The 25921-nt window shown below is 62.9% G+C and overlaps 1 protein-coding gene across 3 annotated transcripts in view; it reads left to right on the forward strand.

The window, feature by feature from the left end:
* KLHL29 (kelch like family member 29) overlaps positions 1–25921 on the forward strand; it is a 75948-nt gene that overhangs the window by 40951 nt on the left and 9076 nt on the right. For all 3 annotated transcript variants that reach the window (XM_056824788.1, XM_056824778.1, XM_056824786.1), the window contains 5 exons: positions 8060–8201; positions 8900–9349; positions 18757–18895; positions 23715–23911; positions 24699–24958. In XM_056824788.1, the coding sequence (XP_056680766.1) occupies positions 8060–8201; positions 8900–9349; positions 18757–18895; positions 23715–23911; positions 24699–24958 (1188 nt within the window). The remainder of the gene's footprint in view (positions 1–8059; positions 8202–8899; positions 9350–18756; positions 18896–23714; positions 23912–24698; positions 24959–25921) is intronic.

Consider the following 25921-nt stretch of genomic DNA (forward strand, 5'->3'; position numbering starts at 1 on the left):
GTGTGTCCGGCACTTACTTAACTGTGCCAGGCCCTGTGCTTTACAAATACTCCCTCATTGGGCCCTCCCAAACGAGGTAGGTGCTGTTAATATCCCCATCATACAGATGAGAAAACAGAGGCAAATAGAGGCTAAGGACTCACCCTGGGTCTCCGGGAGGGAAGGAGTGGGTGCATGAACAACAGTTGGTACCAAATCGTGGCAGCCAGAGATGGCGTAGCCATGTCAGGCGGCAGCTGGTGGGAGCTTTAGGTGGGGAGGTCGAGGATGTGAAGGGAAGATCGTGGACGTGGCTGGAAAGGTCCACTGGGCCAGGCAGGAGCCTGGGGAAATGCAGTGGCCGCTGTGGGGAGGACTGACCTGGGGCCAGTCGGTGGTGGGGCTGGGCCTGGAACCCGGCCTCCTGACTCCGTGGGTGCACGGCCTCGGCATGGAGGATGTTTCGGGGGGCAGCTGTGGGGCTCGGGGCTCCCGATAGGCAGAGTGGGGCTGCCCATGCAGTCGGGGGACTTGGGCCCCTGCAGCCCCTGAGTGGTCAGTGGAGGGCCGGGCCCCTGGCCGGGGTCAGAGGCCCATGAGATCAGAGGGTGTTTGGGAGACAACTGGCTGCCCCTGCGCCCCTCAGGCCAGAGCTGCTCTGCCTGAGAAGGCGCTTTGGGGCCAGTCCTGTCTGCTCAGATTTAAAGGAGTTTGGACATAGGTCCTGGGTTCTAATTCCAACACAGAGGCATTGGGCCAGCTCCTTACCCGTCCTGGACTCAGTTTTCCACTCTGTGGAAGGGGAAGGCTGCTGGACGAGACCCTCAGACTGGCCTACGTTACCTTACATGCAGCCTTGTCTGAGGGGCAGCTGGGGTGCTACCTTCCCCCAGAGTCTTTGTGGGGGGCCAGGGGGATCTGAGCCTGACAGGCGGGGGCTGGGGGAAATAAGGGGGTGTCCTGGGGCCGGAAGCATGTGTGTGTGAGTGCATGTGCATTTCTGTGCATGAGACTGTGGGCATATGGAATGCAAGGGGTGTGTGCCTGGCACATAGTAGGCGCTTAATAAATGGTTGTGAGCTTGTGGACATGTGTGTTTGTGTGTGGTATACGTGTGTGTGTGTGTATGTATGTGTGGCTGTGAGCACATGAGGTGTGTCGAGGGGGTGGTCCTACGGGGTAGACCAAGAGGGTGGCCTCTCATGGGGGTCTGACTTGGGTGACTGCCCCCCCCCCCCGTGCCCCGTGCACTCCGAGCTGCCTTGGGCTGGCCTCTGGGAGCATTGGGCGTGCGTGTGCGTGTCTCATGCCTGACAAAGGCGTACGGAGCCCTCGCCCAGAACAACATGGCGCCTCTCCACAACTGTCCTGCTCCGCTGCCTCTGGAGGTCTTGAGGCCTCGTGTAAGAATTAAGATCTTAATAATAAAAAGTATTCTATTTTAAGAGATTTGTTAAAGATCATTAGAAATCAAGGAATAAAGAGGGTACCAAATAGAGACCACGTGCCCATGGCTGATCAGTCAGTTCAAAGCCCCACCTTAACCCCACCAAGCTCGGGACAGGAAGTAAAGAGGCGGGACCCTCCACATCCCCGCCTAATATCCCCTGTTTACAGGAAGTACATAAAGACAAGAAGTCGGTGGGCTCCTGGGAAATGTAGTTCTTTTTTAGGGTAGCATATTTTCAGTTATACACTCAGCTTCCCCATCTGGCAAACAGGCAAGCACTGGGGTGTGGGAAGTCTCAAGGGAGCAGAGGGGGAATGGCTGAGTGCCTGGGCTGGGCAGCCTCTCCCGGGCTGGGGACCTCACCATCTGGCTCTGGGCTGCCCTGTCCTTGTCTGGGGAGGGGGAAGCTTGGGGGAAGGGCAACAACATCTGGAATTCATCTGGCCAGCCGGCCCCAGGCGTCCTGTTGGGAGGCCCCCACACAGCCTTAGACGTGTCTGTGCCGCCCCCCACCCCCACCCAGTCCAGCCAAGCCTTCCTCCATGGTCTGTGCCTGGCCCATGCTGGGGCACCCTCCATCCTTCCCTCCACCCCATGAAGGCCTTCTCTGCCCACCTTCTCCATGAAGCCTCCCGGGCTAACTCATGCTCTGCTGGTGCCGGCTGTGTGTGCTCTGATCTGCCCTGGTCCCAGCTTTCTCCTCTGGGCTCTCCTGGCACACGGTAGGTGCCCAACGACCCCTTCAATCCTCCCATCGGTCGGTCGTTCCCTGGCCTGGACCTGAAGCTCTTCTGGCTCCCCCTCGTGCCAGGGGCAGCCAGGGTTCACTGGACCTGCCCCTGCGGCACGGCAGATGCCCAGGGCGGTCACTCACCAGGCGGCTTTTCATCGCCGTCCTCCCGAGGGCCAGGCTGGCTGATGCTCAGTGACTTCTTCTGCGCCTGAGGGTGGCCGTCTCTCATCGTCTGGAGACGGGTCACTCGTGCCCTGTTTTGTCCGTTAAGGTCGTCGGCTCTGACCACAGAGGTGCAGAGGCCGGGGAGTCGAGCTGACTGTCCTTTCTGGGGGCACGGGGTGGTCCTACGAGGCAGCTCGTTCCAAGCTGGCAGAGACTGCACAGACTGGACCCCCATATGTGCACACACTCAGAGGCACCCCCAAAAAGCACCACCCAGCCTGCCCTGAACACCATCAAGGACGGGGAGCTCATCCCTTCCACTCCTGGACAGTGCTCACCGTTTGCTATTTCTCCTCCTCTGGACACATCGGCCGAAGGACTATTGAAATGTGGGGCCAGCTTCTCCCCGTCAGCTTCCTGGAGCCGGGAGGGAGGTCGGGCGCTGCCTCCTGGGCTCCAGGGCCAGGTGCCGCCTCCTGGGAGACTCGGACATCCATTGACGCTCAGCAAGGACGTCCCAAACAGGCCGTGAGGGGATGAGGAAGGGCCTCGTGGAGTCCACTCTGCACAAAGATGGCCCAAAGGAACTGGGGACATTCAGCCTGGGGCAGAGACCCCGGGGGAGCACCTCCAGACTCCGAGCTTCTTCTGGTAGAGGCCGGCCTCCTGGGCTCTGAGGTCTTCCCAGCTCTCGGTTCTGTGGTCTCCCAGCAGCTGGAAAGAGACCTCTATAGCTGTTGGGGAGAGACCAGGAGCCGGAAGGGGTCTTACAGATCATCCAATTCTCTGACTTTGCAGAGGGGGAAACTGAGGCCTAGCCACCCCCCCAGCTGAGGGACAGAGGCTGGATTTGGCCCCCCTTGGCCTGTGCTGGCCTCTGCTGGGATCGCTCACGTGGGCAGGCATGTGCAGCTCCCCCTCCCTGCACCCAGCCCTGGCCTCTGCTCTTCCCGGGCTGCTGTTTTTCATCCCCAGAAATGTTCCGGGAGGACAGCCCGCGCTCGTAAACAAAGATTTCGCCGTGCAGAGGTCGGCGCTTCGGGCCTCGCCCCCCAGCTGGGCCCTAGAAGGGGCTTGGCAGTCGCCGTCTCGGAGCTCGGGCACTGGGCGGCCCGAACAGTCACTAATGAGAAAACCTGCCGGCCGCGGAATCCTTTCAAGCTTTCCAGGCCTGGGGCCTAACTTGGCCCACAAACGGGTGGATTGTGGGCTCGTCAACAACCTCGGGCCTCCCTGCTTTGGCCAGAGTGGGCAGAACTCCTGGTCGCTGGGCAGCCAAGCAGCCCCTGGGAGGGAGGAGGCTGCCGTGCCCCGACCCTGCTCTGGGCCTGAGGCTCTCGGGCCGCCCCCCCCCCTCCCGTCCCCACATGGAGCGCCTCGAGAGGCTCAGCAAAGGCAGAGAGGAGCCGAATTGCCTCCCCAGAGACGATGATGGCAGAGTGGCTGCCGGTACCCGCCTCCTCTGAGACATGCCCATTCCTGTGCCCGTCCAGGGCCAAGAGATGGCAATAGGAAGGGCCAGTGGCCCCGGCAAGGGGAGGGGGCCTGGCAGAAGCTACGTAAGGCGGGTGGCCAGGAAGGACAGGTGCCTCCAGAGCTCTTGGGTGGGGGGAGTCACCCCGAGAAGGAGCCCGCCCTGGCCAATGTCATTGTGGGTGAGGGAGCCCCAGGAAGGAGGAGCGGGCCCTCGGCTTCTGTGGGGGCGGCACTCAGCAGTGCCAGGCTGAGGGGGGCACAGCCGACGTCAGTCCTATGTTTGGGACTGGGCTCCTGAGGCGTGCTTTGTGCCAGGCCCTCCCCAGGGAGAGGGAAGAGCCCCGGGTGGGGCTGGGGGGGCTACGCCCCTCTGGGGGAGGGGCCAGGCGAGCCAGGGTCCTTTGAGAAGTGGAGGAAGAGGAGGACGAAGAGCTCAGATTCCTCCGGCACTCCGAGGTTCGTCTCACCATTTCTTCTTACCAACGGTGGTCACTTTTGGACCCGGAGGCTGCCCCGAGTTCCTGCAGCCCCTCCAAGGGGGGAAGCTCTCTGGCCCTTGGGCTGAGCTTGGGGTCCCCGACATGCTCACCTGCACCCACATTCTTAGGCCCAAAACCGAGCCTTCCCCACACCAGTGAGGTGCCCATGTGGGCCGTCTACACTGCCATAAATGTCACTATCGAGGCCAGTCCCTTGAAAGGGGAAGTGATAGGCCCAGGGCCACTCAGTGGGTCTGAATTTGAACCCAGGGCGCGGGACTCCATTGTGCTGCACAACAGACCAGCGAGTAACTCGTGTGCCCATTTTACAGATCAGGAGGCTGGGGGACTTCCCAGAGACCCTCGGCTCCAGAGCCAGGCCTCTCGCATTATGCTCAGTCCCGGGTCCGAGCTTCACATCCACAGCAAGAAGCATTCCTGCCCCCGGAGGCATCCGTGTGGCCACTAGACTTCAGGGCTGGAAAAGACCGTGGAGGCCACGCTGTCTGGCTGGCCCAGCGCGATGGGACCTTCCCTGGGAGCCGCGGGGCCCCGGGGCCTGGACTGGACCGAAGCGGGCTCCTCCGCCCGCCCCCAGCCAATGGCCCCGGGCCGGTGCAGGCCCAGCCATGAGGAGGAGGCAAACCCCGGCCTTGGAGCCTCCCGGGCCGCCCCCTTCAGAGGAAGGCCGGGAGCCGGGCCCGTCCGCCGGGCTGCCAAGAGACCCGAGAGGCTGGCCGAGGCCCCCAGCGACTCCGGGGAGCCTCCGGCTATCCACTCGCCGGGGACTCGGGGCTCCCCTCCGGGATCCCACTTCCAGGCCCTCTGAAGGCTCCTCCAGGCCGCCCGCAGCCGCCCCCAGAGATTGCCTTTGCTGTGAAGCCGCCGCTCAGCCTTGGGGAGACGGCGCGGCCCGGGCGCCCTCTTTGCGGCCTTCCTGGGCCACCGCCGTCCAGCCGCACGTGGACGGACCGGGCCTGCGCGGGGCCTCGGACGGGCACCGGGTGATGGCCAAGCCCGGCCGGGTCCCCTGCCCTGTCGGCGCCTCGCCTCGGCGGGCCCGAACCCCGCTTCATCGGCTCGTCCCGGTCTTGGGGACTTCCTGCAGGCGAGTCACTGACAGGGTGGACGGAGGGTCCTCCCAGAGGGCCGGGGAGGGAGACGGGCTGCCACGTGCGAGGGAGGCCCCGGGGGGGGGCCGTGTCTGAGGGCCTGAAAGGGGGGGGGCAAGCCTTTGTTAATGCCTCCTGGGTGCCAGGCCTGTGCTGAGCTCTTGTGTGCCCACTGTGCGCCAGGGTGAGGGCACAGGGAGAGGCAAAGTTAGGACTCGAACTCAGGACCTCTCTTCTCTCGGCTGAGTGGTCCGGCTGCTCTGGGTCCAGCCACCCCTCCCAGCTCCCTCGTTGGCCATCTCCACTTGGGCCGCCCTGCCCCTCCCCAGGCCTCCATCTTCTTTGCCGGGGGTCGTTTCCTGGTGCCTCGGGGCGCCCCGAGCTCCCCCGGCCCGATTCTGGTTCTGAGGCGCGGCTTTCTGGAGGAGCTTCTGTTCGTCCTGCGCTTGGGGCCGAGTTCTCGTCCTCGGGGGAGCCGGTGCCCGGGCTGTGGCGGAGGCTCTGCCCTTCTGCCCGTCCTGCCCCTCTCGCGCTGCTCCTTTCTGTCCTGGACTTCTTGGCCGAGCCCCAGCCGAGCCCCGGTTCTGCGTTCGGGCAGGGGCCGAGTCTTGCACCCAGAGCCGGCGAAGGGCCCCCCGTCCCCGACGAGAGCTCGGGAGCCTCGGCCCGTCGCTGGTGGCGGCGGCTGCCTGGACCTGGCTCTGCCCCGGGGCGTCTCCCCTTGGCCGGCACACCTGAGTGCGAATCCTCGGCGAGGCGCCTGGGCAGTGGGAGGCGCCGGCGTCCAGGACGGACGTGTTCGGGGGAGACCCTCGAGGGCCGGAGCAGGTGCCCGTCCGGCTGCCGAGCCGAGTCCCGGGAAGGCCAGACTCCCTCGAGGCGGAGGAGGCGGCCGGCCTGTCTGTTGTCCCACGCCGAAGCGCTGCTGCGGGCCGGGCCAGGACACACGCAGGTTTTCCCTGTGGACGCGGAAGCACCTACCGAGGCCACGAGAATCACAGCCAGGATCTGCCTGGCTTTGGGGCTGGATTCGAGGCCTCCAAACCAAGAAGCTAAGATGGGGGCAGCCAAGTGGTCCAGCGGCGGCCCCCTCCCTCGGCGCCCAGGGCTTCCGCATCCCAGGATGATCCGTCGCTCGGCCTCCTGCCAGGGGACGCCAGTGGCGGCCCGACCCGACCTGGTGCAGGGAAGACCAGAGGGCAGGACAGGAGGAGGACGTCTGAGAAGATCCAGGAAGCCGCCGACAACGCCTCCAAGCCGAGTGCTTGCAGACAAGACAGAAGCGAAGGAGCTAGAAGGGAAAGGCAGAGAGGGAGGAGGGAGGAGAGTGGGGCAGCCGCGCCGGCGGGGGAGTCCTACGTACCGCTGGGGGCGCCGGGCTGACCTTCTGTGCCCCGCGGTTCTCCAAGACGGAGTTACGGAGGGTGCCGGCTTCCTGATTCGGGCTGGCCCGTTAGGATGGCGGCATCATCCGTCCTTGCCACCCAGTGGGAGCGGCTTCAGGGAAGGGCCACATATTCCCCCTCAGACCTCGGGAGCCGTGAGGAAAGCTCCCATCCTAACCCTTGGGCTGCTCTCGGGCTGCTCCTGCGCTGCCTGGGGCATCGTCCCCCTTGTGGCTGGGTGGTTGCTTGAATGCTGCTCATCACCAGTTACTCGAGGGGTCCCTCGTGGTCTCTGCAAGAGGAGAGACACGGTTGAATGGCCTCCGCTCAGAGCTTCTAGACCTCAAGACTCCTTCCCAGAGCAGAGCCCTCTCGGGGAGCCTTGCCTGGTCTGTGGTGTCAGGACAGGAGCAGCTTCGTGGGGAGTCCTGAGGATCTGAGATGGAGCATGGGGCTTCCATGGTCCACCTGTGGGACCTTGGCCAAGTCTCTTCCCCTCTACAGCCTCCGCTCCCTCCTTGGCTGAGGGGGGCTGGTAGGTCTTACACTGCTCCCTGGCAAGCCGAACCAGACTTTCCCCAACAGCATCCCATCTTGGACTTTCAGAAACCATTAACTGCTGCTTGTCCTGGTAGGGACGGGCTCTTTTCCCCTGAGGAGTCTCAGGTCCTGCATCCCTAAGCATCTGTAACTGTTGGGGAGGGGTTCGTTGTGTCAGGAGCTTTGCAGAGGTAAGCTGAGCACAGGGTTTGCCTCACCCACTAAGGCAGTAGTACTGCGCACAGAGATGGGTTAGTCTGGCACACGCTGTTCTGGATGGCCCCAAAAGGCTCTAGGGGGATCTCTGGTGCTTCCTGGTTGCCAGGTCTTCAGCTCCCTCCCTCCCTCTGGCCAGTTGAGCCGCACCTCTCACCTCCCCCATCACTCTGAGCACCTTGGTGATCCCTGACTAGGTCCCTTGTTTTGTAGGTGCTCTCCAGGCACCCTCCTCCTTGTGGGTAGACACTGACCTCAGTGGCCTAGAACTTCGAGCAATCCTTCCCTCCTGAGCTGACCCAAGGCGCTCTTTAGAGTGGCCATGGTGCCACTGGGCTGGTCCTTCCCTGAGGAGGGAGGCCAGCTGGGCTCCTGGGACAGAGGCGGCTGCGTGTCCAGGCCCTGCTGAGCCGGTGGCCGGTGGCAGGGGAGGGGGAGGGTCCAGGGCCTCTCCCAACCGGTAGAGGCGTGGGCTCCGGGGAGCATTTGGGGACCTGCCTGACCCACCTCTTCTTCCCTCACAGGTCCCTGGCCTCTCCAAGGTGGAGACCCCATCACAAGGCCTGGCAGCCAGCGTGCGGTGGGGACAGACGCCCATCAATCAGTCCACTCCTTGGGACACGGACGAGCCTCCACCTAAGCAGATTCGGGAAAGTGAGAACCCAGGTGTGCAGGGGGGCCCTTCCGCCCATCACCCCCCAGCTCCTCCTCCCCCTTCCCAGGGGACCTTGCCGAGGGGGGAGCAGCCCCTCGCGCCGGGCCACCCCCTCCTTCCATCCCAGAGCCAGCCGCGGGCTCCGGGCCCCTCGGCAGGGCCACGCGCTGTTGTGGGGGAGGCCGAGAGCCGGGTCTGAAGGGGAGGAGCGACAGAAGGGCCCCCCAGAGCTCCCCTCGTCTCCCCAGCATCCCCCCCCCCCGTCCCGGCCCTAGACTGGGGTCATCCAGCCTGAGCTTCGAACCCGGATCTCGAGCCACCCGCTGCTCCCCGCCGTCTCCGTGGGGCTGGGCGGCCCGCCTCGGAGGCCTTCTTTGGGGCTCAGCAGAGAGCCGAGGCTCCGGCCAAGGCCCCGGGGACCAGGGGGCGCAGACTGGCCTCCCCCACATCCCCCCAGAGGACTGCTGCCGCCCCAGGCTCATTCCTGCCTCCAGGCCTTTGCCCCCAACCGTCTCCCAGGACACGAGCTCTTCAGGGGCTCCCCCTGCCCTCCGGCGGCCCCCCAGGCCCAGCCCTGCTCCCCGGATGCCTGAGGGTCAAGGGGGCACCCCCAGAGCCCTCAGCCCGGGTCCCCCCTCCACACTGCGTCTCGGGGGGACGTAGGTGCCCGCTCGCGCGCCCACCGGCCTCCCGCCCGTCTCTGTTGCAGGGGGCGCGCCGTGGGCGAACGCCGTGACCGCGGGCAGCCAGCCGGCCCTCCTGGCGCACTCGTACGGGGTCAGCCAGCCGCCCGCCTTCAGCCCGGCCGCGAGCGTGCCGGCGCCCGTCCTCGGGGTGAGCCCGTCGCTGCCGCTGCTGCCGGCGCCCTACCAGCTCCAGCCTCCGCCTGCGCAGCCGCTCAGCAACCTGGTGGTGACGCTGCCCAGCCAGAGCCTGTACGGCGGCGGCCAAGCCCTGGGCCTGTCCTCCGCGGCCCGCGCCGGCCCCCCCGCCGTGGGCAACGGGCACCTGGCGTGCCCCGTCCTGCCGCCGCCGCCCGACGGCGTGCCCGGCGCCAACGGGCCGGCGGGGCCCCCGGCCGCTCCCCCGGAGGCCGTGCAGATGCTGCGGACCGTCGGCGTGGGCAAGTACGAGTTCACGGACCCCTGGCACCCCAAAGGTAGGTCCCGGGGGGCCCCGGGCAGGGGGGCGAGGGGCGCGCGGCGGCCTCCTGACCGCTGGCACCAGCGTGAAGGGGGGCCGCTCTGGGCACTTCTCCGACGTCCCCAAAGGCTCTGCCCCGAGAGGGGAGCCCCCGGAGCCGGGCACCCCTCCATCCATGCCCTGCCCTGGCATCAGGAACGCGGCCTCTGCCAGCCCTCGAGGCTCCATCGCGGCAGAGGCCCCGCGGGGTCAGGGCGAGGGCTGCGCCCGGGTGTGGCAGGCATCGAGAGGGCACCAGGCCAGGGCGCTGCCCGCATCTGTCGTGCTGCTCATTGGAGGAATGGCCGTGACAGGCAGCCGGTGCCCGAGCAGGGACGGTGGCCAGGACCCTCGTGGGACCGCTGCGCCCCCCTCGCCCCCCCCGGGAAACGCCACGTCTGTCTCCCCCGTTTGGGTGCTCCGGATCGGATCCCGCAGCCTTAATGGGCTCCTTTAATTTAAAGGCAAATCCGTCAAGAATGAAAGGTGGCTGGAAGTACTCTCGGACTCGCCTTAGGCCAAGTGATCGTCTGTGAGCGCTCCGGCCCCCTAAAAAGCCTCATTTCAGTGCAGCAAGCCGAAAAACAAGAGAGTGAGCCGAAGAGCAAGTGAGGGAGAGGGTGAGCGAGCGGGCAAGAGAGCGAGTGGGTGAGCGAGCAGAAGAGTGAGCGAGCAAAAGAGAGCAAGAAGAAGAGTGAGCGAGCAGAAGAGCGAGTGAGGGAGAGGGCGAGCGAGTGGGCAAGAGAGCGAGTGGGTGAGCGCACAGAAGAGTGAGCGAGCAAGAGAGCAAGAAGAAGAGTGCGCGAGCAGAAGAGCGAGTGAGTGAGAGGGCAAGCGAGCAGGCAAGAGAGCGAGTGGGTGAGCGAGCAGAAGAGTGAGCGAGCAAAAGAGAGCAAGAAGAAGAGTGAGCGAGCAGAAGAGCGAGTGAGGGAGAGGGCGAGCGAGTGGGCAAGAGAGCGAGTGGGTGAGCGCACAGAAGAGTGAGCGAGCAAGAGAGCAAGAAGAAGAGTGCGCGAGCAGAAGAGCGAGTGAGTGAGAGGGCAAGCGAGCAGGCAAGAGAGCGAGTGGGTGAGCGAGCAGAAGAGTGAGCGAGCAAGAGAGCAAGAAGAAGAGTGAGCGAGCAGAAGAGCGAGTGAGGGAGAGGGCGAGCGAGCGGGCAAGAGAGCGAGTGGGTGAGCAAGCAGAAGAGTGAGCGAGCAAGAGAGCAAGAAGGAGAGTGCGCGAGCAGAAGAGCGAGTGAGTGAGAGGGCGAGCGAGCAGGCAAGAGAGCGAGTGGGTGAGCAAGCAGAAGAGTGAGCGAGCAAGAGAGCAAGTGGGCAAACAAGAGAATGAGCAGGTAGGCGGGCGAGCAATAGCGTGAGCAGAAGAGCAAGGCCTCGCCTGCCTCGGAGTAGAGAGGAAGGAGCCTGGGACAGCTGTTTCATCCCTGTGACTGCAGAACTACCAAGGCACACAGGTCAAGTGACTCATCCAGGGACACCCAGCAAGGCAGGGTCTGCAGCTGGATTTGAACTCAGGTCTTCCCAACTCCAAGTCCTCCAACCTCTGTATGATCCAGACAGTCAAGGATCCTGGCTGTGGACAGGCAGGATTGGAACTTGGGTCCACAGACTGAGGCAGGATTTTCCCAGACTGCATTTGGAGTCACAGCCCAACTTCATGACGTCTGGAGAGCTGGAGGGGACCAGCCCCTCTTTGGGGGCAACGCAGGCCAATGAGGCACAGTCCCAGGGGCAGCAGGTGGTTCCACCTTCCCCATCCACAGCAGCCTCAGCTCGAGGGGGCCCAAGATGTCCTTAGGACCAAAAACAGACTCCCACCACAGAACCCGTTCCAGTGTTGCTGGGCCCTGGGCCAGAAGGAAATGGCCCCTACCCTCGGGGGGGGGGGGCTCGCTTTCTAGTGGGAGGGTACTGCCTGTGTTAGGGAAGTCCTAAAGAAGCTGAAAAAAAAAAGGCTGAGGAGGCACAGTCTGGGCAAAGGCCTAGAGGTGGGAAATGATTTATCAGTAGGCTAGTTAGGCAAGAAACCAGGCTAGTGTGTGAGGCTAAAGACTGTGTTAAGCCTCAAAGGCAGCCTATGGTGTTGGTATTTCATCCTGGAGATGGCAGAAAAATGAGGCCAGCTGTTGAGGGGAACAACATGTTGAGGATGTGTTTGGAGAAAAGCATTTAGGTGGCTCCTTAGGCTGGTGGTACTATGGCTAGTGATCATGTGGCTGGTGATCATGTGGCTGGCGATCAGGTGGCTGGCGATCAGGTGGCTGGTGATCAGGTGGCTGGCGATCAGGTGGCTGGCGATCATGTGGCTGGTGATCAGGTGGCTGGCGATCATGTGGCTGGCGATCAGGTGGCTGGTGATCATGTGGCTGGCGATCAGGTGGCTGGCGATCAGGTGGCTGGCGATCATGTGGCTGGTGATCAGGTGGCTGGCGATCAGGTGGCTGGCGATCAGGTGGCTGGTGATCATGTGGCTGGCGATCATGTGGCTGGTGATCAGGTGGCTGGCGATCAGGTGGCTGGTGATCATGTGGCTGCTGATCATGTGGCTGGTGATCAGGTGGCTGGTGATCAGGTGGCTGGAGGCCCCATAGCTGTTGGCCCAGAGAGCCCGGCTGAACCTGGTGATGGCTGTGTGGATGCATGCCAAGAGCTCAGGGCCTGCCTTGCTCACAGCTTCGGGGGTTCCTGGCTGTGTGTGCCCGCCTGGGGCTGAGCTTGGCACGGAGCTGCTTCCGCCGGGCCCAGGGTCAGCCCTTATTTTCACCCCAACATACACGCTCGACGCGCTAACTTCTCACAAAGCGCCTGGCTGGCGTTCCGTGAGGCAGTCGGCAGACGCCGTGGCCCAGGCGGACCGAAGGGCTCCCGGAAGCCCGACTCGGCTTCGTGTCAGCTCGCCCGGGGCACGAGCCTCTCCCGTGGACGTGGACGGGGGCTGGCCGTGGGGGCGGCCTTTCTGGGCACGAGTCGCAGGCACAAGCAGGAGGGAGCGAGCCCAAGAGAGTCTCTTGGGTTTGCTTTGAGTCTGGTCTTGTGGTGGTGGTCTGGCACGCTGTTTGTCCTGAGGCTGGGGAGGGCTGCTGGTGTCGAGGACCCCCTTTGCGGCCTCCTGGCCTCCACGAGCGGCTGTGTCAAGACATCGTGGCTTGGCGGCCCCAGCAGATGCAGCGGGGGCCGCCGGGAGGGCCTAGAGGGACGGTCGGGCCCTCGACAGAGCAGGGTCGACACCGAGTCGTGCGGGGCCCGCCGGATGCCCCGGGTCGCTGCTCAGCGGTAGGGGCTGAGCGGCTGGAGCGCAGGAGAGGCGCGCTGGGGGTGCCTGGCACCAACATCGGCGGCACGGGCGCAGTGCAGGCCTCCGGCCGCTTTCAGCCAGCGAGCGGGAAGAGTGCCAGCCTCTGGCCACTGCCCGAGAGGGAGAGCCCGCAGCGTGGACGCGCCTGCTGACCGTGCAGAGGGAATCGGGGCACGTCCGCGCCGCCATCCGTTTGCTTAACGGCCCCTTTTGTTCTGCTACACACGGAAACAGCCGTCTGACATTTGGGAATTCAAGCTTTCTCCGAGGCGGGGATGGGCTGACGGACGGCGGCCATAGCCATGCACGGCGCAGGCCGCGTCGTCACCCGCACAACAGGAACCTCACGAAGGAGCTGGAGGGAAGATGGCGGGCTTCGATCGGCCTCAGAGCCCCTCGGGGCCTTCTCGGGCCACAGATGGCACTTTTCATCCGGCTTTCGGGGTCATCGTGGAGCCTTGCTTCGCCGCACGTCATCGGAGCCTCTTTCTGTGCCCATCCACCCCATCCTCCTGGTTCTGCCCCCTTCCTTTGGCATCCCTGGCTTTTCCGAGCGCACTCATCTCCCATTTCTGCCCCATCCCACACTTGTTCACCCACGCCTCAAGGGATGGACAACCCCAATTTCTAATTCTTCGCCACAAAGAGCTTCTGAAAGTATTTAGGTGCAGGCCAGCCCTTTCCCTTGTCTCTGATCTCTTTGGGATACAGACCCGGAAGGGGTGTCGCAGGGTTCAAGGACCTGAACCGTTCTGGGGCCCTTTGAGCCTGGTCACAGCTCCACCAACAATGCATCAGTGTCCCGATTTTGCCCCGCCCCCTCCAACATTTATCCCTTCTCTTTAGCTGGTGGGCGGGAGGTGGCCCCTCTGAGGGATCAGCAGCATTCCTTCCTATGATGGCAACTGTTTTAATGTCTTCCTTTGAGAACGGCCTGCTCGCCTCCCCTGGCCACGTCTCCATCAGGGAAAGGCTTGTCTTCTTAGCCATTGGACGCCATCTTCCGTCTATTTGAGGGGCGAGCCCTTTGTCGGAGACACTTGCTAGACAACTTTTCCCAGACGGGTTGCTTCCCTTCTAACCCCGTTGCGGTGGTTTCACTTGTACAAACCCCCCTTTCCTTAATTTAACGTAACCAGAACAATCTACTTCATGTTTCATCGTGTTCTCTCTGTCTCATTTGGTCACAAATTCTTCCCTTATGTAGAAGTCTGACAAGGAAACTCTCCAGGTTCCCCTCATCTGTTTGTGGTGTCCCCCTTTGTTTCTAGGTCAAGCGTGCACTTGTGCTTTATCCGGGGTGTGGTGTGACACGCTGACCCATGCCTAACCGCTGCCATATTGCTTTCCAGTTTTCCTGGTGGTTTTTGTCCAATTGCGAGTTATTTCCCCAAAGGCTTGGGTCTTGGGTTTGCCAAACTCTAAGATGCGATGGACATCGATGGCCATGTGTTGATCAGTTCCATTGATCCAGCACTCCGTTTCTTAGCCAGAACCAGATTGTTTCCACAATTACTGCTTTCTCGTATAGTTTGATATCAGGTACAGCCGGGCCTCTTCTATACTTTTTAAATGAATTCTCTTGACGTTCTTGGCCTCATGTTCTTCCCGATGAGCTTTGTTGGGTTGGCCTATGAAATCATTTGGGGATAGTTTGATGGGCATGTCACTGAAGAGGGAAATTAACTTAGGTACTTGTCATTTTCATTATGTTGGCTCAGCCTATCCATGAGCAATTCGTGTTTCCCTAATTCTTTAGGTCTGACTCAACTTGTGTGAAGTGTTTGTGATTGTCTTCATGCAGCTGCTGCTCAGGTAGTTTGTTGTCTAGAGTTGTTTTGAGCGGAATTTCCTTTTTCATTGCTTGCTGTAATATTTTGTTTGTGGTAAACAGAAATGCTGCTGATTTCTGTGAGCTTATTTTGTACGTTGTAGAGCTTCGCATCTCCCAGCCCGACACGCTCGCTAGGATCATGCGACTGCCTCATCGGGATCTTTTGCGTTCTCTCTCCCTCTCCCAATATGGCAGCTTTTGCTAAAAAGAAGAAGGGGAAGCCCCTCCCCTTGGCAGACTTCTTTGCTGAGGGTGGTGGCATGGTGGGGGGAGGAAGCTCCTTTGTGCCCAAACCAGTCCCTGGGCTGATTCTGTATCTTGTGACTTGGCTCAAGCTGTTCGTTGTTCCAAGTAGTCTTTTGGCCGGTTCTCCAGAGTTCTCTCGGGATGGGGTCGCTCCATCTGCCAAGAGCAATGACTTTGTTTCTTCGTTGCCTTTTCTAATTCCTTCGGTCTCTTTTTTTGCTGTTTCCGCTCTAGCGAGCATCTCACGAAACAGTCGGGGGGACAACGGCAGACTCGTTTTAGCCCCAGCCTTGCTGGGAAGGGTTTGGCCCCGCTGGAGACCGTGCTGGCCGATGGTTCTAGAGACGCCATTTCTCGGGGTTCCCTTCATTCCAGTGTCTGATGTCTTTGTATCTTGGGCCGGGGATCAGGCAAGAGGAAGAACTGCACGGGGGCCTCCGGCTTCCATCAGAACCCCAAGATCCCACCACTGTCCCAGCCAAGCCTTCCCGTACCTGCTTTCCGGCCTGAGCGGCGCCCCCTCCTAGCTCCCGTCCTAGACCGAGGCCGGGCCCTTCCTGAGTGACTGCCCAGACAAGCCCAGCACGGGCTTAGCTGGGGTGCCTGGAGGAGCACATTCGAGGGACATCCGGGAAAGTTTGGGGGATCTTGGTTTGGGGTTTTGCTTTCTGTTGTCTTGTCGAGTTTGGGAAACCTCCTGGGAAGTAGGAACTAGACTCGCAGATGAGATCTCGGCCACCCTGTTGAGGGCACCCTGGACAGCGGCCCTGCCCTGTCGCCCGCACAGCGGAGGAGTGTCCGGTTCTCCTTCATCCTTCACCAGCCGAGACTCTCTAGGCTCGGCTCGCCTTGCATGACCCTCTTGGCTGAGCTGCTCTCCCCTCTCGGACCCTGGACAGATGCCTCCCCTCCTGGGAACTTGCCCCTTTCCTAGCCGGGATCCTTCCCCAGCAGAGAGCATCCTCGGGAGTCTCCTCTCCCTTTCGGGCCGCCAGTGGGATCATCACGTCCTTCCTCTGAACCCTTCAGAGCCCACCCAGCGCATCACAGTTCCTAGGGTTGAGGGGTGCGTCCCTGCCCCCGAGCCTCCTCCTGACCTCCCACCAGCCCATTCCTCCTCGTTGGGCTGCTTCCAATTCAGAATGGCCTGAAAGATGGCAGCAGCAAGACAAGGTTTTATCAGTTGCTCTCCCTACGGCAGAGAGACTCGCTTCTGAGATCTAATGTCCAAGTTCCTCCATCTCTCTCGAGAGCATCATCCGTATCCTCCATCTGCCTGAGTGGCCTGTAGCCTACAACAGCACAGCATTGCCTGGCCTTCTTTCCCGTCGCTCTCCCCCAAGATTCTTGCGAAATCCAAGAAAGAGAAACCAAGGAAAGCATTGAAAGCCCCTCGTGGGCAGAGCTTGAGGCGATATCGGAGGTCTTCGGGTCGAGGCTGTGACGGCCTCGCTCGCTTAAACAAATCCGACACGCCGGCTCGCAGCCAATGCGCCTGGAGACCCAAGTCCCGGTGTGGCCCATGCCAAGGACCGTGCAGCCTCACGCGCCAGAAAGGCAGCGCCTTCGGGATGAGGCAAGCGTCGGTCACGGAGCCCGCGGGGTCATCTCGTCCGGAGATCTCCAAGCAGCCATGCGGCCCGGGGAAGCCCTTTGCGCCTTCGCGGAGGGAACAGGTCAGCCCAACTCGGCTCTGTGAGGAGCCACCGAGGCCCCGACGACGAGGAAGCAGACGCGCCCATCGTGCAAGTGAGGAAGCGGGCCGCGACGCCCCCAGCTCACCGAGGGGCCTCCAGTCTAACCCCGAGGCCAGCCCGGGGACGAGGGCAGCAGAGCTCTGCCCGCAGGAAGCGGCCCCTCTTATGGCCCGCCGAGGACAGACATCGGCTACGCATCCCCGGGCCGGGCAGCAGCCGTCGCAGCACTTCCGGGGCCTCGAAGGCAGAAGTGGGGACTGTCATTCCAGCCCTTGGACGGGGGAGGAAACGGAGGCCGAGAGAGCTCCGAGGGGCGCCCAGGCCGCCCAGCCAGGACGGGGAGCTCCTGTGCTCGCGCCTCCCGGCCCAGGGCCCGTCCGTGCCGCCGCCCTGAGGCCTCGTGAACAACATGGGCGCCCGGAGAGCGTCGTGGACCGCCTCGCACCGGCCGCTTTCTCTGGCCTTGCTTCTGCTCTCCGCAGGAGGCGCCATCAGGGCCCCTTCTCCGGCCTCCCTGCCTCCTCCCTCCCTGCCCAGGCCCCCCCGGGCCCGTCCTGCACTCCAACGTCGGAGGAGGGCGTCCCCGTGGGCGAATCTCGGGAAGGTCCTGCCGCTGCCCGCCAGGCCGGCACCTCCCCTCCGCGAAAACCCGCTCGATGCGACCATGGGCGAAGCCCGAGGCAAGCGCCCCTTCCAGTGCCCGGCTCTGCTCTGCCCGCGGCCTCCTAGTCTCCCCGACTGCCCACGGCGGCCCAGCCAGCACGCACAGCGCTTTCCGTGCGCCAAACAGCAGGAGCCTGTGGGAAGTGGGGGCCCCGGTGACCCCCTTTCTGTCGGGGCTGCACAGCGGCGGCCGTCCCTTCCCGTCTGTTGGGGCGTCCGTTTCCCCCCGCTCCCGGGGAGTCTGCGCGGAGTCATCGCGGGGCCCTCGCTGGGGCTGCTTCCTCCGGAACCTTCCCGGCATTCGTGGCTCTCGGGTGGCTCGTGGCTCGGCCCCTGCTGGACCGGACAGCCAAAGGGCCGCCAGCCCAGTCCGGGGCTTCAGAGCTGCCCAGCGGAGCCTCCGAGGCCTCTTCAGTGGCCACACAAGCAGCGTCTCGGAGGCCGGCCGGCGCCCTGCGTGGCCTCCACACAAGTCCTTTCCCCTCGTTGGACCTCCGTTTCACCCTCTGTAAAATGGGCCTCGGTGGCCCCCCAAGTCCCTCGTGCACGAGAAGGCCCAGGCGGGCCCCTCCGGGAGACGGAAGAGGGAGCTGTCAGGGGAACGAGACGGGCCGCGCCACTCCCTCCTGGCTGGAGCCGGGCTGGGCGGCCAAAGAAGCCTCCAGGGAGCTGCAGAGGGCCAGGAAGCCAGCCAGGTTGACCCCTAGACGGCCGGAGGGCGGCACCCTGGGGATCGCCTGACCCGGTGCTGCCATTGTACAGAAGGGGTGTCTGGGTGATCCAGGCGGTCGCCTTCCGGGGGAGGGGACTTGGGCCACATCCTCGCCTGTGCCAGTGACTCGGGCAGATCTTTGCTTTTCTGTGCTGTGGATGCCAGGCAAAGGTAGGTGCTGCTGCCCGCTCCCCTCCTCCCTCCCTCCCTCCCTCCCTTGTGCCCCCCACGGCAGTCTCGGGGCACATTCGAACTTGGGGAGCAAGGACGCCTTGAAGCTAAAAGCCCAAAGGCGCCCAGCTCCACACTGCAGGCACCCTGGAGAAGGAGAAGGTGCAGGAGAGCCCAGCCCAGAACGTCCCCCGTGTGCCGGCGCTGGCGGCTCTGGTGCGCTCGGCCACGAGGGCAAGGTTATCTGTGGCGGGTGCCAGATGCCCTGCCACGCTCATCCACGAGCCGCACTAGCTTTGTACCCTCCCCAGGCCCGCTGCATCCTCACCCCATGTTTGACCAGGTATCGTGCCCATCCAGAGGGAGAAATGCTGCCACGTGATGGGGGCGGAGGGGATGGGGCGCAGTCGTGGCCTCGACTATCCACGAGAATGAATGCCTTCTCCGTTTCTGGTTTATCTGTGTGGAAACCGTGTTCATTTTTTACCTTTCCAAATTGAAGTGGTTCGTTGTTTTGCTTTTTAAAAGGGATGATTCTGGGGGGTCTCCCACTCCCTGGCTCCTGTTGCTGCTTGTCTGGCACCCTCTGTCTGTGACTCCTTTTGACCATCCATGTTGAGTCAGTCGTGCCAAGAAACAGTGTCCAGTATTTTGGGTTTCTCGACTTCTTGACCCTCCCCAAAATCAGAAGCAAAGCCCCCCCCCCCAGCCGCCGACCCCTTACCTTAATGGGACCTGGCCTGTCTGTCTTCTCTGTTCTGCAGAAATGTTGAAGGAGTTGAACCAGCAGCGGAAAACGAAAGAGTTCACAGACCTGAAAATTATTGTTGACGGCAAAGTGTTTGAAGTCCACCAAAATGTGGTAGCTTCCTGCAGCTTGTATCTCAAGGACCTGATCAAAAGGTTTGCTCCCCTCCAGCCGCGATCTGGTCTACTCCTCTGTAGGACGCATTGTGTGGCTTTTCTCCCCCCCTCTCTTGCAGGTCCTGAAGAGTGACTCTCCTCTCCCAGAGCCAGCAGCCAGGCTGTCCGCCTCCACAGCGGGGGCCCCACCCTGCCTCCAATCCATCCCTTCCCAGCATCTCCCATCACATGCTCAAACTTAGATTCAGGCTGACTCTAAGTCAGACCAGGCAGTTGTTGCCACTCTGCCTGATTCAGCTGAAGGAAAACACCCTGCCTGCCCCACCCAAACCCCAAAGCAGCTGGAGCCTCAAGGGGTCAGACCCCAGAACAGAGGGGGCGCTGCCTTCACTCCAAAGGGACCGCATCCCACTCACCTACACCCTCTCCTCACCCTCAGGTCCTAGGGGGTGGGGATGGCTTTGTCCAGAGGATGAGCACCGATGCCCCCCACCCCCACATCAGGCCTCCCACTGGGTATTGGTCTTCCCTCCCTCTGCCTCCTGCCTCATTCTCTGGCTAGTTCCAGCAGCCTGACCCTCCTGCGTGCATGCAAACAGTTTTTATCCATCCCTGTCAGAAAGCTGTAGCCGGCCAGCGTTTGGGCCCTCCTGATGAGGCAGAGTAGCTGCGGCCCACAGCCCAGGGGTCCCCTCCTCCATTCCCACCAGTCCCCTCGACCTGACGCCAGCACATTAACCCTCCCCCACCCCAGACATTTGCCTTGCAGCACCCCAGCAGATGCCGGCCTCCAGCTAACGCCCCAGTGACTGCCTTTTGTTTCAGGACGGCCCGTTGGCCAGTGTCTCCTTCCACACAGTCGCGTCCTGAGCATAAAGCTCCAGTCCTGTTTCTTGTGGATTTACGTGGCTCTCCTCTGGTGTCGTCCCACCGTGGCGTTATCCACAATTCAGAAGGGGGCTGAGCCAGCCCATCCCCAAGGAGGGCCCGACTCTGAGCAGGAGGGGGAGCCACGGAGTTGGGCCTTCTTCCTCCCCTCCCCTCCCCTCCTGCATCTCTTCCCCCTCCTACACACATTTATTCAGTGCCTGCTGTGTACAGAGTTGTGCTTGGCCCTGGGGAAGCACAGCAAGCAATGAGCTAGCCCCTGCCCTCCGGGGGGGGGGGGGGGCACTCATGTACAGAGATGCTCTCCCTAAGGTCTCTGCCCTAATAGGGAGGGAGGAAGGAAGGAAGGGAGGGAGGAAGGAAGGAAGGAAGGAAGGAAGGAAGGAAGGAAGGAAGGAAGGAAGGAAGGAAGGAAGGAAGGAAGGAAGGGAGGGAGGGAGGGAGGGAGGGAGGGAGGGAGGGAGGGAGGAAGGAAGGAAGGAAGGAAGGAAGGAAGGAAGGAAGGAAGGAAGGAAGGAAGGAAGGAAGGAAGGAAGGAAGGAAGGAAGGAAGGAAGGAAGGAAGGAAGGAAGGAGAGAAAGGAAAGAATGAAGGAGAGGAAGGAAGGAAGGAAGGAAGGGAGGGAGGGAGGGAGGGAAGGAAGGGAGGGAGGGAGGGAGGACAGAGGGGAGAAAGGTTGACTGGTTGATTGATTTAGTGCTTTGCTTATCATGTGCCAAGCCCTGTGCTAAGCCATGGAAAAGAAGGTTGGCACCACCTGGGCCAAGAAAGGGTCCCATGGCTAGTCTTGAGGCACAGGAAGCCCCTGCTGCCCCTGAGCCCAGGAGGGCACCGTTGGACCCAGGCCTTAAAAGGATTAACTTGGCCAGTCTCTGGGAGAGGCATTGAAAGGGGTGGGAAGACGGCCCGTCAGGAGATGGCCAGACTGGTCCAGGTGAAGAGGAGGCCGCAGTGTGAGTGGAGAGAGGTGATGGATGCAAGAGACATGGCAGAGGCCCTTCCAACAAGCCTGGGCAAAGGACTGGAGAGGGGAGATGAGGGAGAGGATGAAAGGAGGAGGATGGAGCCTTCGGGGAGCCGGGGAGCTCCGTTCTGGATGGGAGCCACGGAGTGTGAGGGGCCGACAGGACCCCTGGCTGGAGCGAGCTGCTCCCCTCCTTCTGCCTGTCTCCATCTCCCTGGGCTCCTCCCCACCCCCACACCCCTGGAGTCCACGTCTGCAGAGTGTAGGCAGTCTCGCCTCTGCCCCCCCCCACCCCAAGAGGAGATGGGCCACAGGGAGCCGTTGTCCGTCCAGGAACGAGGCCTGATCCGCTGGGAGCGGACTGAAGCCGGACGAGCCTGGGAGGAGGCTGGACTCCCCGAAGCCGCCTCTCGGGCTCTCCAAGGACGTGTGGCTCGACTTTGTGCTCGGAGCACGAGGGGGGCCGCGGCGTGGGGCTTCCTCGTTGAAGAAGCTGCTTCCGGGGTGTCTGGGGGGGCGGAGGAGGCCAGAACGAGGCGCATCTTCCCCTGGAGGGCGGCTTCCTGCTCTGACTGGGGATGTCGGCAGGGGGCGTCCCTTGAACCCAGCACAGTCCGGCAGCCTCTATGGGGGAGAATCGGGGGATGGACTCGCCGAGGTCACCAAAAGGGCTCCGAGTCAAGCCTCTGCGGTGCCCGGAGAGCCGGCGGGTCCGTCATGGACGAGGCCTCGGAGAGGAACGCGGAGGCGCCGCTCGGGGCACAGGCCACGGCCGGCCACTACCACGTCCCTGAAGGAGGAAGAGGCGGCTGTCAGGCCGTCGGCCGCCTCCACACTGAAGGTGCTCAGACATGCGTGTGGCACGCCACATGGAGAGCCCCAAGCCGGGAGGCCGTCGGGAGGAGAAACGGCGATTTTGCTGAACGTTAATTCGTGCTCTTCAGGGCCCGCCGGGGCCGTTCGATCTTCCCCCAACCGGAAGAGGCGCCGCCAACATGGTGGTTTCTGAAGGCCGTCAGGGTCACAGGAGCCTCGAAGGGCAGAGCCGAAGTCCTCGGACCCGGACCTGCCCCCCCAGCGCCAGCACCGGCTCCTCCCGTCCGAGCCGTCGCTGTGGAGCTTCCTCCTCCCACGCACGGACCTCACTCGGGCGTCCCCTTCCACGGCTGACCACGGCCGTCCCTCACCGGCCTTCTGGGGTTGGGAGAGACGGACCAGAGAGGACAGAGACGCAGAGGACAGAGAGACGCAGAGGGAGAGACAGAGAGACGCAGAGGACAGAGAGACAGAGAGAGAGACAGAGAGACGCAGAGGACAGGCGCAGAGAGGAGGCCGCGGAGGTCCTGAGCTCTCCCAGACAGCTGGCAGCCCTTGGGAAGCCGGGCACAGCCGAACCCGCCTCCTGCTTCTCCCAGGCACGCAGGAGCCCAGAGGCTCTGCCGGAGAGCAGCCAGCGCTCTTGGGGGACGTCCCCCGGCCGTGCTCTCACCTCCGGGTCGCCCGCGCTGGGCCCCTCCCTGGCGTCTTCCCGTGATGTGGTCGGTCCGGCAGGAGCGAATGCAGCGAGACGGCCCGGCCAGCCGAGCTGGGATCGAGCACGTGGCCGATGAAGCGACGGAGCGAACCCAGCGCAGGTGGCCCCTGCGATGCTCCCCCGGAAGCCCCCTCGCTGTGGCCGGGCTTCGGCCCGTCTCACGCTGTCATCATTCACGGGGTGGCAGGGGACGCTCTTCCGCACCTCGGGGAGACCTTGGCCGAGTCCTTTCCCTGGTGGGTCTGACGAGAGGACCGGGCCGGACCCCTTGTGGTCCCTTGGAACTGCAGGCTCTGAGGCCAGGACCCGCGTGTCTGCAGAGGCACCCGACGCAAGGCCAGCTAGACCACCCGCCGGGAGCAGCCATGCCAGAAGCTCTCGGACCCTCCCCTGCCCCGCCTCCTCCTAGGGCACATGGGGGGGGGGCTCTGCGCATGGGGTTCTGCGAGGGCAGTCGGGCACCTCCCGGCCTCCAACCCTCACGTTTTCCTCGAGCTGCCCCCCCCCCCCCCAGGCTCCGAACAGAATCAGGGCTAAGATCAGGATCAGGAGGAGCCGCTCTGTGAGGTAGTGAGCTTCCCGTCTGGGGGCCTTCTCCATCCTTCCTTCCATCTGCCTTTGCCCCTGGGTTTGGGGCCACCAAGCCGGGTCTTTGCTGTCTCTCCACCTGGGCAAGGGAAGGGCTTCCGGGGTGCAGCAGCAGCCACACAGGCTCGTCCCGGACCCTCCTCGGGGCCACTGACTGCTTGGCCCAGAGCGCCGGGCCAGGCGGGTTGGACGCATCCACCTGAGGGCCTCCACGGACTCTGGCTGGGGCAGGGGGGCCCCTCCGGCTGTCTCACTCCCTTCCAGACACGGCGGGGACCCTCCCCTCCTGCCCACCATCTCCTGACCTTCCTCCTCTTTGCTTCTTCCTGGTGGCTGGGGGGGGGGCCGGGGGGGTATTTTCATTTCTGTCTTTTAGGTCCTCTCTAGAGTTGTTGCGGCGCCCACTGTCCCCCCCTCTCCCGGCGTCCCCCAGGTTCACCAGCACAAGCTCACACACAGGCCCCCCCGACGAGGCCGATGGCTGCTGGCTGCTGCCTGTGGCGGAGGGAGAGGCCCCCACCCCTGCCCGTCCCAGCCCCAACCACTGTCCGTCTCCTCTTGTGTTCTGAGCGAGGCCGCCGGGAACGATCCTCTTGGGGGCCGGGCAGGAGGGCCCCGTGGGGGAGGCCTCCGGGAGCACCTGGGGTGGGGGGGACCCAAAGGGCATTGTTTCCCCTGGGAGACCCCCATCTCCATCCGGGTGACGCGCCCTCTCGGAGCAGGCGGCCCCTCAGGGCTGCGGGCGACGCTCTTCTCTTACAGCTGTGCTCTCCGCCGCCGACCGGCCCAAAGAGAGGCCCAGGCCGAGGCCGCGGGGAAGGAAGGCAGGCAGGAAGGCCGCCCGGCCGGCCGGGCACTGAGGGGGCTCTGCTCTGCCATGCCAGGTCTCCCCGCGAGCGCGATGGCCGCGACAAGCTGGAGCTCAGCCTGCCCGACCTGCGGGCCGACGTCCTGGAGCTGCTCCTGGAGTTTGTCTACACCGGCTCGCTGACCATCGACGCGGCCAATGCCAAGACGCTGCTCGAAGCTGCCAGCAAGTTCCAGTTCCACACCTTCTGCAAAGTCTGTGTGTCCTTCCTTGGTGAGCAGCACCAGAGGCTCTGGGACCGGGGGAGGCCCCAAAGAGGCTCGAGAGGGCAGGGAAGGGGTTCTGAGCCAGGCCCAGCCACACTGACCTCCCTGTGACCCTCCCACATACTCTGACCCCCCTGTGACCCCTCCCCAGACACTCTGACCCCCCGTGACCCCTCCCCTAAACACACACCCCTGTGACCCCTCCCCCAGACACTCTGACCCCCCCATGACCCCTCCTCTAGACACTCTGACCCCCCTGTGACCCTTCCCCCAGATACTCTAACCCCCCTGTGGTGACCCCTCCCCTAGATACTCTGACCCCCCGTGACCCCTCCCCAGACACTCTGACCCCCCCGTGACCCCTCCCCCAGACACTGACCCCCCTGTGACCCTCCCGCATACTCTGACCCCCCTGTGACCCCTCCCCCAGACACTCTGGCCCCCCTGTGACCCCTCCCCAGACACTCTGACCCCCCTGTGACCCTCCCACATACTCTGACCCCCCTGTGACCCTCCTCAGCCACACTGACCACAATACTTGGCACATAGTAGGAACTTCAAAGTCCATTGACTCAAACTGACCCCTCTCGACCCTTCCACCAGCCACAGACCAGTGTCCAGCCCTCCCTCCTGACTGGGCCCCGGGTGTCAAAAGAGCACGCCTTCTCTGCCCTGGTTCCCTGGAAGCTCAGCCAAGGGACACAACGGGGCACCCCGGAGGACCGTGTGGCCCTGGGGGGAGGAAGGGCCGCCAGTCCACGGAGTGACCGGAGCCTGTCCCCCCTCCCCCACAGAGAAGCAGCTGACCCCCGGGAACTGCCTGGGAGTGCTGGCCATGGCCGAGGCCATGCAGTGCAGCGAGCTGTACCACATGGCGAAGGCCTTCGCGCTGCAGATCTTCCCGGAGGTGGCGGCCCATGAGGAGATCCTGAACATCTCCAAGGACGACTTCATCGCATACGTGTCCAACGACAGCCTCAACACCAAGGCGGAGGAGCTCGTCTATGAGACCGTCATCAGGTGGATCCGGAAGGACCCAGCGACCCGAGCGCAGGTGAGGCTGGACAGATAGACTGGGGGGGGGGGGGCAAAGGGGAAGCTCAGGCGATTCGTGATAGATCTGGGGAGGGAGAGGGGGACAGCCCTCGCTCGGGGCCCGGCTATGGAGGCCTAAGGAAGGAGACTTTGATCTCCATGCCGGGGCTACCAGCCATTTTAGCCTTTCCAGACCACATCTTAATTGTCTGATTTCATGGCATGAGACGGTTCATTATCCATCTGAGAACTTGGCCTGGGATCTGGAGGGGACCTGAAGACAGACGAGTTCAAATTCAGCCTCAGACACTCACTAGCTGTGTGACCTTGGGAAAGTCATTTACCTTAAGTTTTATCAACTGTAAAATGGGGGGTCAGACGAGATGGCGTTTGGCTCCCTCCGGCTCTAAGTTTATGACCTTAGTAAGATACGCTGTCCCAGTCCTTTGCCTCATTTTCCCCAAAGGTCCTGGCACTGTGAAGCTGCCCCTAAATAGTCATCTGGGAAGCCCCATATGCATTTGTGATAGGGCCAAGTGTGGGCAACCACTGTGGAACATCTTCGCTCAGCCAGGGGTAGAGAAGGGGCTCCAGCGAAGGGCTTTCCTTTTCATCCACATTCTTAGGGTGGGTCCCTGGTGAGGCTCAAGGCTAACCCTACCATGGACAGGCACCTTATCCGGGAATCACTCCATGTTCACAAGTGGCTGAAAAAGCCAAGCCAAAGCTGGCATCATCATCACCAACCACAGCACCGAGCAGATTAAACATCCACTGTGCCAGGCAGAGAATCCAAAGGCAAAAAACAGGCAGCTGGGTGACTCCGTGGATAGACCTAGTCAGGAGCACTTGGGTTCAAATCCGACTTCAGACACTTCCCAGCTGGGTGACCCTGGGACTGCCTAGCCCTTGCCCTTCTGCCCTAGTTATTACTGGCAGAAAGTAAGGGTTTTTAAAAATGTTTTTAGCTCTCCACCCTGAA

This window comes from Monodelphis domestica, chromosome 1 (assembly GCF_027887165.1).
Source record: "Monodelphis domestica isolate mMonDom1 chromosome 1, mMonDom1.pri, whole genome shotgun sequence".
Classification (NCBI taxonomy): Eukaryota; Metazoa; Chordata; class Mammalia; order Didelphimorphia; family Didelphidae; genus Monodelphis; species Monodelphis domestica.